This window comes from Triturus cristatus, chromosome 3_1 (assembly GCF_964204655.1).
Source record: "Triturus cristatus chromosome 3_1, aTriCri1.1, whole genome shotgun sequence".
NCBI lineage: Eukaryota > Metazoa > Chordata > Amphibia > Caudata > Salamandridae > Triturus > Triturus cristatus.
In genome coordinates, this window is record NC_140583.1 from 995,453,629 (window position 1) to 995,465,427 (window position 11,799).

Here is an 11,799-nt window from a genome sequence, read left to right on the forward strand (position 1 = left end):
GACCAGGCTCCATTTTGTCAGGACGCCCGGCCTTGGAGTTATGTTAATGGCCCTCAAATCTCCATTACTTATTCGAACGAGGTTTTGCCCATAAGAGTAATGCATAAAAACGTAACAACATTTGTTAAAATTAACATGGCAACATAGTTAGGAATATAAAATGTTACTGCGTAGTGCTTCGAGCCCTGACAGCACGTCTTGAAAAGGCACTTACATGTAAATTAACGTATTCATCTGATAATTGTAGGGCAAAAGGAAAACGCAGCTCTAGCGTGCCTAATATGGACTTTATTTTTAAAAAGTGGGATTAAAAAACACCTTGTACACAACGCATTGCTCGGCCTGTTTGTCCATCCCATGGACTAGCAGCTAAACTAGGGTTAAAACCTAAGGGGAAACGCAACAAAGATTAGACAGTATCCGCTCTAAATCGGAATAATAGTGTTCTCAGTGCCCCTGCCAAAGATGGTCCATTTGGAATTATCAGGTAGAGAGATGCCATGATTTGCACTTTCCCTTGTGTTCTATTTATACGGCGTGCCTCCTCGCAGTCATGTTAATGAAACGTTTTTCTTTTTTAGGTCGGTACATACCTCTGGCTCTACAAAAACCCCCTGTCAAGTAACTTTGCCCAATTTGGCATAGATTTTTAAGACCCTTATTGCGAGGGAGTCAGTCCAAAATAATTCTAGTTAGAGCTGCATAATTCTTCCAGAATGTTTATGGTCTAGCTTTAAACTGGATCCTGCTCAGGGCCAGAGTAGGTAATTTCCCCCCTTTCCCTACAACGTCGCACCAGAAGTTAAGAGCGAGTTTCGAAGGCACAGTTTGAGGCTCGCATTAAGCAGATCGCTTCTTGTTTTGAATGCTATTACAGGGCGCGGAAAGAAATTGAACCGAATTTATAAAAGTGTGAAATTCAAGAGGTCCGAGAGCGCGGAGAAGCTCCTTCGAGTGGAGTACTCACCTAACTGGGGACTACACGCCCCAGAATGCACATCGTCTCAAAAGTACAGAAGACTCACTGTCTTAGCAGAGCTTACTGAAACTTGCAATCTTGAGTGACATGGCAGCAAGTAAGCCGTTTAACATTTTTCCTCATGCATTACAACTATTTTGCCAACGCGAATCCTTTAGTCTTGTCTAGTATAAAGGATTCACAAATAAGTAGAAATGCAAGCTCACCCAACACATTGTGTAAAGGAGTGGCACTAGCAGAAGCCATATCACGTGGTTCTCACAAGTACCGCAATGCTGAACACTAAAGAGGGAGTAAAAAGTTAAAAGGCTTTCAAGTGACCCGGTTTGAAGAGGTGCGGCACGTGCTGCCCCGCGAGGGCAGACATGGCTCACAGTACGGGAAACAGCCATTACAACGAAGTAGAACCTGTAACAACTCAGACAGGCAGGACTGGATGAAGTTAGATAATATGTCCCACAACCCTCTGGATGCGATGTAAACTCCCGACATGCCCTAGACAGTCTGTCCAATCAAACAGCGATTTCCTGGGAACACATACCTCACAAGACTAAAAAACCCATTTAAATCGAACGGAATACAATGAATGTCTTTCAGTACATTCAATATGGAGGTGCCAGGACTTCATATCCCAGAATGAACCATGCATCCTTGCTAGAGCGTAAATATATTCCGAAGACTGTGTTAGTTAGGATCATACAAGACGGGAAATGACAAGTCACGACCTGACACCAAATACCACATAACGTGTAAACTCTCCTTTTCTTCGGGCCACCCAATTATTACACCGTCTCTGGCTGTTAGGGACAGCCCTCTATACTCCCCAAAACAGCAGAGAGACTACACATAGAACGGTTGTAATATGTCCACCCCGCCTGCCTTCCGCTTCGCACTGTTGTAGAAAGGCTCAGACTCCGGTGCTGTCCAGAGCCATGAATCCGACCCAGACCCATGCACACACCATTCCCCGCTGAGCACCTAGAGGTGATTGTATAAGCAGTGGGCGCTGGTCAATGCCACCGCACACTTACCTCCCTGGCAGAGACACAGGGCGAGCAGTGAGACCAGACAGAGACGATCCATGACCCTGCACTACCCACTTCCACACCCAGGATCGGTCACGGTCACAAAACAACACCACCTTTTAAGGAGGAGCGTCCGTGACGGGCAAACGGCGGAGCCAATGGGGAGCGCGGATTCCCCACCTTGCGCAAGAAGAGGCGGCTGATTTCAATCTGAGGCTCAGCTGACCGCGGCTGAGGGCACGAGAGGCTCCTCAGAGAGCACTGCGTGGGCAAGGAGCCTCACGGTGCCAGATAAGGAAGTGCGGAAAGCAGCCCAAGCCGAGTGTGCAACAGCGACCGGCCCACTCCATGTCTACTGTCATAGGCTTTCGTTTACGAGATAAGGGCATTATGGGAGCTGTGGTCTTGGTTCTGTTTCGATTGAACCAGTTGGGCATTTAAGCCTGGGCTGGTGACACTGTTAAGATAAGGGTACACACTATCCTGCCAACATCGAGCCGTCTGATTGCAATAAGTGAAGGAGCACAGCTGTTTCCCCTTCCCCAAACCAACCCCCACTCCGACACTTTATGAAAGCATGCGCCCATTCTGCACATTTTCCATGACCTTCTTTCTAATATTTATGCTAAAAACCTTGGCCCTGAAAGCTCTTCTGAAGGTAAATTTATGGTATAATCGCATTGTTTGTAACTGCTTCAGAGTAGAGTGTCCTAGTGTTGAATAGAGGGAATTGAGTTCTGTGGTTCAGTGGCAGAGTGTCGTAGAGTGGAGGGGCATAGAGTGGAGTGGTGTGGAGTGGCAGAAAGTGGAGAGGAGTGGAGTAGAATAGAGTGGAGTGGGTTGGAGTGGATTGAGGTAGTGGGGTCGATTGGATTGGAGTAGATTGGGGTGGATTGGATTGGGGTAGAGTGGGTTGCATTGAGTGGAGTGGATGGGATGGATTGAATTGGAGTGGGGTGGATTGAAATTGGGTGAGGTGGATTGAATTGAGGTGGATTAGATTGGTTTGGAGTGGGATTGGTTGGTTGGATTGGGGGGTGGATTGGATTTGAGTAGGGTGGTTTGGAGTGGGGTGAATTCCAGTGAAGTTGAGGGGTGAATTGAACTGAATTAGAGGTGGTGGATTGGATTGCAGTGGGGTGGACTGGAGTGTGGTGGGCTGGATGAATTGGATTGAGTGGGGTGGACTGAGGTGGATTGGATTAGTGTACAGCGAGTAGATTGAAATAGAGTGAGGTGGATTGGACTACAGGAGAGGGGGGTAGACTGGATGAGTGGATTAGATTGTCTTGGGGTGGATTGAAATGGGGTGGGGTGGACTGTAGGTGGGTGGATTGAAGTGGGGTGCAGTGGTGTGGGGTAGATTGGAGTGGGGTTGGTGGAATGGAGTGGGGTGAATTGGAGTGGGGTGGATTTGATTGGTCTGGGGTGGGGTGGATTGGAGTGGATTGGAGGAGATTGGATTGCAGGGGGGTGGATTGGTGTTGGAAGGCGGACCCCGAGGAGTCGGCGAGACCACTCAGGGGGGGGCCCCCACACTGTACGAAGTAGCCGAGCGCTGCAGAGAAGCCTCCTGAGAGATCCTTCTCCTATTATGTACTAGCACAGTAACACCACCACACCGGACTCAAGGAGGTTGTCTCAAGATGAGCAATTCTTTATCAGCACGTTAAAAGGTTACGGGTGCAATATTACACAAAAAGGGGATCGAGGGATCCGCAAAAGTCTCAGTGTCTCTTTAGAAGGGAAGGGGTAGCGGGACAGTCTTTGGCAGGAGCTTGGTACGAGGGTACCTGGGGCCCAGTTCTTATCCTCAAGCTGGAGGACCTCCGGATCTCGGAGGGGTCGAGCCGCGACGGCGTCAGCAGGGCTCTGGCGTTCAGTTCGTGGAGAGCCGCGATCAGGTCAGCAGGGCTCTCAAGATGGTTTCTGCTCAGCTCGAGCCGCGACGTCGTCAGCAGGGCTCCGAGGGAGGTTTCAGCGAGGTTGGGCCACGACAGCGTCAGCAGGGCCCCGATGTTCCGGGGGGGCTTCAAGGTTTCAGCAAGAAGGAGCCGCGACGCAGTCTGCAGGGCTCGTGGTGGTTTCAAGCAAGAGTTCTTCTCCGTAGGGTCGGCCGCGATTCAATCAGCAGGGCTCTCGACTCCGGGATACAACTGCCAGTCTGTGGCGGGGTCGCCCCAGATTTAGGTCTGGGGCCCTTTGATGTCCGGACCCTTGCGCCCGGGGGGCGGAGAGGCCGGGTTGGGAGCGGCCAGACGCCCAGCAGGAGAGGCGCCCGGCTCAGGAGAGATGGAGGCCAATCGCACCTTGGTGTGTGGGGACGGTTGGGGGTCCCATCGATACTGCCCTCCGCCAGGGCGATGAGGTGTTCACGTGACACCCCCTGGCCAGTTCTTGGTGCCTCAATGTCTGGGCCTTGCTGGGGCCGAGGCCGGGTTGAGCGGGGTCAGAAGGACTGGCGTGCAGGGTCACGTGGCAGGCAACAAAATGGTGGAGCCCCGAGGTGTATGTGACCTCGTGCGGCCCGAACGGGTAGCTCGTGGAGGCTAGGGCGGGGAACGGGCCCAACCCCCGGGAAGTCAGGACCACGCCACGAGGCCGGGTCCAACAATTGGATTGAGTAATGGGATTAGATTAGGGTGGTTTGGATTGAGGTGAATTGGATTGGAGTGGGGTGACCTGGATTGAGATGGGTTGGATTGTCTTGAGGTGGGGTGCATTGGAGTGGGGTGGGGTGGTTTGGAGTGGGGTAGATTGAATTTGGCTGGATTAGATTGGTGTGGGGTGGATCAGATTGGAGTAGAGTGAGTTGGACTGGGGTGAGGTGGATTGTATTGGAGTGGGGTGGATTAGAGTGGGGTGGATTGGAGTGAGACGGATAGTTTTGGTTTGGAGTTGGGCAGATTGTTTTGGATTGGAGTGGGGCGTTCTAGCGCCGGGACACCAATGTTTGGGGTAGCTGTCGCGCTTTATAACCTTCGGTATTAGATTGCAGCAGGGCGAATTGTTTTGGGTTGGAGTGGAGCAGATTGTTTTGGATTGGAGTGGGGCATATTGTTTTGGATTGGAGTGGGGCAGATTGGTGTGAGGCAGATTGTTTTGGATTGGAGTGGGGTGGATTGTGATGGATTGAATTGGAGTGGGGTGGATTTGTGAGGTAGTGGGGTGGATTGGATTGGAGTGGGGCAAATTGTTTTGGATTGGAGTGAGGCAGATAGATTTGGAATTGAGTGGGGTAGATTGTTTTGGATTGGAATTGGGCAGATTGAAGTGGGGCAGACTGTTTTGGATAGGAGTGGGGTGAATTGGAGGGGGCAGATTGGAGTGAGGTGGGTTGTGAGGATTGGAGTGTGGTGGATTGGAGTGGGATGGGGTGTATTGGCTTGGTCTGGGGAATTGGATTGAGTGTGATGGATTGGCGAAGGGTGGGTTGGCATGGATTGGAGTGAGGCAGATTGGAGTGGGGTGCTTTGGGGTGTACTGCATTAATAAGTGTTAAAACATCATTTCAGAAATTACACATGAGAAAGAAACAATGTCACTTTGCAATAAGATAATCCTCATCTTTTAAGAACAGAGCACATTAACAGAAACAAAAGAAAACACAAGTGTAAAGTGAGAAAAGAAAACTTGACAAAATAAAAAAAAGTTAACTATAGAAAAATAAACCTTTGAAATTTTGTTTGTCCAGCTGGGCACATTTTTGCCAGTCACACATTTTTGCCAACCACCCGCCTTCTGTTTGCAGGGCACTTAAGCTTAAAAAGAACAAAACAGTACCTCAATTGCATCAGGAGCAGCAGGCATGCACTGATTAATTTGAATCAATCAGTGCTTGGTCCCTGCTCCACAGAGAGGAAGGGAAATTATGTTAGGTCTGCCTTGACGAAAACAAGGCTGCAAAGAAGAGTGCCTTGCAAGCCAACAAATGGTAGGCAATGTGCAGGCTCCAAGCCCTTTCTTAGGTCTCGGCCTGACGTAGGCAGTGCATGTGCTGCCCTCGTCATACGAGGCTTCTTGGAATTGATCCGATTCCAGAGGCCTCATCCCAGCTCCGCCTTCAGTTGTGATTCGTGCGCGTTGTTTGGCGTCACAAATTATGCCAAAGGCAGTGCAATGATTGCACTGAAGGCATGTCAGTCACTGCTTGTTGCCACCCTGTATCCTTTTATTCACGCCCTGCGGGATTGGATCTCTTACCGGTGGCGTGACACAGTAGGTTTGTTTTAAGCTTGCTGCACTTTTTTGGTCTCGCCTACACAGCACGCATACGCTGCCCTGCGTAGGTATAAAGACCTTTAGCCGTCACTTTGGCTTTTCAGCCAAAAACGTGCACGCGTTCCATTGCCTTCAATGGCAACGTGTGCACGTGTGGAGATTCACTTGCGGGAGCACGCGGCGACATATGGTGGCAATTATCGATCCTGGCGCTGCTTGCTCTCGAAAGTGAAACGCTTTCACTTTTCCCCACTCTTTTTTTCTAATTTACTTTTAGCGCGAGCGCGCTTGTTTTTCTTAAATGTGCAAATAACGCAGCGAGGTAATTTTTTTTTTGTAGGGCTTTGGGGTACTGACTTCACATTTTACAAACTCGGTATGAGACCCTCAAGTGATGTATTTGTAAGAAAAGTGTGAAAATAAAATAATATGAATTCAGTTGACTTGAACCTACAAAGGGGCTACTGCTGATCAAAGAGTAGACAAGGTGGAACAATTCAAAATCCGAGTTGGCAAGTCGAAGACATGAATGCAACCCAGAATAATTTATCAACAGTTATGTACGGCGAAGAAGCCAGTTCAGATGAAGTAGCGGTACTACGTTAATCGGAATAAAGCGATTTAAGCCTGCTGAATTTGCAGTAATATGCAAATGTCATAAGCACTGCATTGCGAGCATTCCATTATGGAAAACGAAACCATTTAGGGCACGTTCACTTAGTCAAGAGCTCCCCCTAGAGCACAAGGCAAGAATATTAAACTAAAACTGATCTGCTCAGACTCAAGAATCTTTAAAGCCATAAAAGAGCGGCGGCCGTGTACAACCAAACCGGCACTTAATTCTAGGGCGTTTAACTTCATTTTACACTAGCCCGCCTGAGATGCTCGCCTCACGTCTGCTTCCTACGACGGCTAGATCTCCGGAAAAAGGAAGCACTTGAAGTTTTGAGCAGATGCTATCATAAGCAGGGCCGGACTGGCCGTAGCGGGCACCGGGCAATCCCCCGGTGCGCCGCACGGGTGGAGGCCGGTTTGGGGCCGGTTTGGGCCATTTTTGTTACAGGGCCGTTTTTACAGCATAGCTGCAAAATCGGCCCTGTAACAAAATCGTCCGAAAACCGGCCCTGGCAAAGAGCTCGGCGGCACCCCCTACTGGGGGGGGGGGGGGGGGGGGGGGGGGCTTGCCAAGCCCTTTGCCAGGGCCTGTTTTGGTTCCCAGTCCGGCCCTGATCATAAGACCAAATGGTCGCCACCAGCACTACTGTGAGATGCTTTTAAAATATTAACGATTCTCGGATTAGTTTAAACATTATTCAACTCTATAACCTTTGTGACCGTATCCAAGTCGCTGGCACGAGAACAGTTAGCCATTTATTTTAACTTTTAAAATGCAAACTTCAGAACGCGGTACAAAGCCAAGAATATGCAAAGTAATTGCCTTATATTATGAAACACAACCTTTTCATCACATTACTTGTATAACACATAGGCCGTTATTATTTGGTTGGCCCCCGCCCTACTGAGCTCCAATCAGAACCGCTATGGAACCTGTCATGATAAAAAGGCGGAAGAGACAGATTAAAGTAATCCTCCTTTCATTAGCATAACAGAGGTGGTGTCTAGAACACAGTATGTGTTAAATCGAGATCAAAAAAGATGGCATGATGGTTTTGCTGTTAGGGGACACTGGGGAAAGGTTAAATCTACTAGAAAGCATTATGGTTAGGTAAGGGGGAATTAAAGGTAGCGAAGATGGGTCTACGCACTGCCTGGAAATGGATGTGGGTTTTGTTTTGTGCAGTTGTATATAGCGCAAACTCGACACGACGGTTTCAGAGCGCGTTACACGAGCACCAGTTGCCTTAACGACGGAAACATTCACTTTGTTAGGCCTGGGGAGATTAAGCGATTTGCCCAGAATCACAGGATGTTGAGTGTCCCTGCCGAGACTCGAATCCAGTTCCCCGGTTTCAAGGTTGACCGTTCTAGCTGTTAGGCCACATCCTCTCTTCCCTTAGACCAGAGGTCTTCAATCTGTGGGGCGTGACCCCCAGGGAGGCCCTGGAGTCCTGAAAAGGGGGGCGCGCATTCCAAAGCTTCACTCACTTGTCTCTGCAATCCAAAAGGTTTGCTTTCCTTTTGGAAAAAGACAGCTGTCCTGGGAGGGCTCATTTAGATCCTTATCAACTGCTTGCCTGAATAAAATGCAAACCAGTTAATCTGCAAGTGTAAAGGATGAGTAGTTCTGTCTTTAATTGATCAAATGACTCCAGGGTTTGTGATGACAAAAAAACATATCTTTGAGTGGAAGTGCAATCGGGCTAGGAAGTGCTTGCTTTTAATTTTACTGCATTTACACAGCCCTTAGTACCCCTGCAGACATGTTGAAGGGACCCTTATGTAAAAAAAAGAAAATATCATTACATACGCTCTAGTATTACTAAAATCTACATTTTGGAAGCACCGTTTTATAGTAAAACCACTTGCACGTTTTGCAGCATTTTATTTTATACTGTGTGTAATGCAAGTATAAAATAATGACTTGCATATTTTTTACAGTGCTTTCTGTCACAGGCTGGGACCTCTTTGCACTAAAAATAAACATCACTATTATCCACTACACAAATCCAGATTTAATTCTGTGGATCTCTGGTTACACACAGACCTCTGCAGCGCATTAGCTAGTAGAAGTTTCATAATGTACTGCAGAGAATTTCCCACTGAGTAACAACTCTTTTATTTATTTTTCATTTACGCTGCCCATTATTTTATATGTAGATAGCTGATGGTGAAAGACCTAAAAACCTACAGAATATTTTTGTGCTTATTTATGAGAGGCTTGCATCGCCAGAGCATCGCTTTTTTTACGCTCCAGTGGCACAAGCGTATCAACCATACCTATGAGGCGGTGCATGGCCTCATAGATATGGAGTAAGACATAGCAGCGCAAGCCACTGCGTTGCCTTATTCTGCGCCAAGGAGGTGTTCCATGGAACACCCATGTATTTTGATGCTACCCCATATTTACAAAATCACATAAACCTGGGTCAGCTCCAAAAACGGATGCCTCCCCAGTGGAGGCGTAACAAGGAGAAATGTTGTCTTTTCTCCTCGTTTTTCCTCTTTCCATGTGCACTGCATTCTGCAGCTCACACAGAAAGAGGAAAACGTCTCTCGGGAATGTTTTTGTGAAGAAAGGTGCCCCATCCTGAACATAAACAACACTGCCTCTGTTGGTGCTAGGCAGCAATTTGTGCAACAACGCAAGGGAAAAGGATAAGAATGTACCGTATTTCATAAATATGGTGGATTCCTGCCCTTTCACATTGGCACAGGGCAGCGCAGCAAGAAAACTTGCGGCACTGCCCTAGGGCAATTCCTCATAAACGAGGCCCTTTGTTTTTAGCTTCATCTTTGACTACCCCCCCCCCATGCTCATTGACCTTAGGTTTGCTAAACACTGCTTAATATTATTGCCCCACCGTAAACATTATTTGCTGTGGGAATTGGGGCCTTTTATAGTTGTTGATGATGAGGAGTGCCAGGTTCTAGAAATTTTTGTCAGAAGGGGATCCTTACGTCTAAAAAGTTTTGACAGGGGGGTCTCGACATCAAAAACTTTCAAGACCTCTGCCTTAGACCATAACACTGGAGACAAGCATGATAATGATGCTCAGCAATGAGCGGAAGAGAGAGAACGTCGCCTGTGGGGTTAATCTTGTATATAACTAAGTTGTTAGCCCGGTGTGTTGCAGCACATACACCCACCATGTGGGCAAAAACTTCAGTGAAGTCCGACGATAGGAGGAGGCCCCTATACCTCAAGCAACTCCAGACTGGCTGAAACCAGTCAGGGATTGCTTGTGCCCCTGTCAACGTGAAACCTGGCCTGGAAGTTCAGGCTGGACTGTACTTTATGGAGCAGGACCACGACTAATTTACATTGGACTGGTCTCTGTCTACAATGGCACAGTGGGTGAATAATGGTGAATTGGGATGCAGCCTCAAGCGATTGCAAGTGATTGAGATTTAGTCAAGCATTCCACCCATCACATTGCTTTTTGCTGCAGTTGAATCACTAAGTGCAACAGACAAGCCCAGACCTTAGTCCTGTGTTCGCTGTGCCACAGGAACCAAGTACAACATCAATGATGATGAATGGAATGCTTGAATTAATCTCAGTCACTGGAAATCGCTGCAGACTGCATCACAATCCATTGTTTCTCGACCACCATGCCACCTCAGTTTGGATCCAGACATATGCCAATCAGTCATGACCCTGCACCAGTAGGAAGAGTCCAACCTAAACTGCCAGGCCAGGTCGTCAATGAACCAGAACACAAGCAACCCAGTGGCTGGATCCAAACTAAGGTATGCAAAATAACAATGGATTGGGATGTAGCTTCAAGTGATTACTAGTGGCTGAGATTGATTCACTGGTGAGATTTATAGACTAGTCGCCAATGGCATGGAGGGCCTGCTATCGCTGGACTTGATAGAGGGCTTCTGTGAGTGACTGGCGGTAGTTTTCAATGTCACAACCGGATGTTCCAAAACCTGAGGAACCACTTCTTCTTTAAGATCAGGTGATCGTGGAGAGGAAGCATCCCCCATCTTGGTACAATAAGCAATGTAGAGAACCAAGACATCATTGGTTGATCTGCTAAAAAAGCAAGATAGACCCCAGATTCAGGTTACCACGAGGACCTATAAAAAAAAGCATTAATTGATGCTAAAGAAGACTAGTAGCAGAGAAAAACGGAGGGCCTCTAGCCGCTGCTAGATCAAACCATCATCGCTCCGACTGGAATTTGATGCCCTACAGTAGCAGGGATGGGTTTTCTCCTATTAGAATCAACATTTCAGTCAGCGAATGGGTTGCCCATTTCTCTAGTATATACATGCAGAAGGGAGATTTCACGGACCCTAAATGTGAGCAAATGGGCATGGGGCCAACACAACAGATTTGTGGAGATAGAGTGGAGGAGGTTGTAAGCCCTAAGGCAGAATGCACCAATGAGCAGAAAGCCCTGGAGATAGCAGCTCATGAAATAAGCCTGGCTATTAAGGGAATTGTCCCCAATTAGCCCCTGGGTTGGATAAGATCTCTAGAGATTAGTTTACGAGCGAGATAGGTTGTCTGGAGTACCTATTTCTCAGTGGTAATCACTGCTATCATGAAAGGGGCACCTATCCCACCGACTTGAGCAGAGGCAAAAATTATCCCCATACTTAACAAGCATTGGCATAGCCAATAGGTCTCATCTTTGGGACCTTATAAGTGTTTAGTTATCCAGCACAATATCCTTGGTGCAACAACATCAAGTGTTGCATGGCTAAACACTTATAAGGTCCCAAAGGCGGGACCTATTGGCTATGCCAATGCTTGTTTTATTTTAAGACATTGCATGCGTTTGTTATCGCGGCAGCTTCAACTAGCCCTTTCGTTTGCTGTAAGCTCTACTTCACGGCGCTTTGTTTTCCGTCGGTTTTCCTCTAAATGTGCACTCACAAACGTATCCTTATTAAATTGTTTAGCTTTGGAACTTCACGGCCCTTTGTTTTCCGTCGGTT

The 11,799-nt window shown here is 47.8% G+C and overlaps 1 protein-coding gene across 1 annotated transcript in view; it reads right to left on the reverse strand.

Annotated features, from left to right (window-relative positions):
- LOC146861377 (digestive cysteine proteinase 2-like) overlaps nt 1-2,146 on the reverse strand; it is a 58,639-nt gene extending 56,493 nt beyond the window's left edge. Inside the window, exon 1 of the mRNA XM_085645681.1 lies at nt 2,011-2,146. Within this exon, the coding sequence (XP_085501807.1) occupies nt 2,011-2,062 (52 nt within the window). The 5' untranslated portion in view covers nt 2,063-2,146. The remainder of the gene's footprint in view (nt 1-2,010) is intronic.
- Between the last annotated feature and the right edge of the window lie 9,653 nt (nt 2,147-11,799).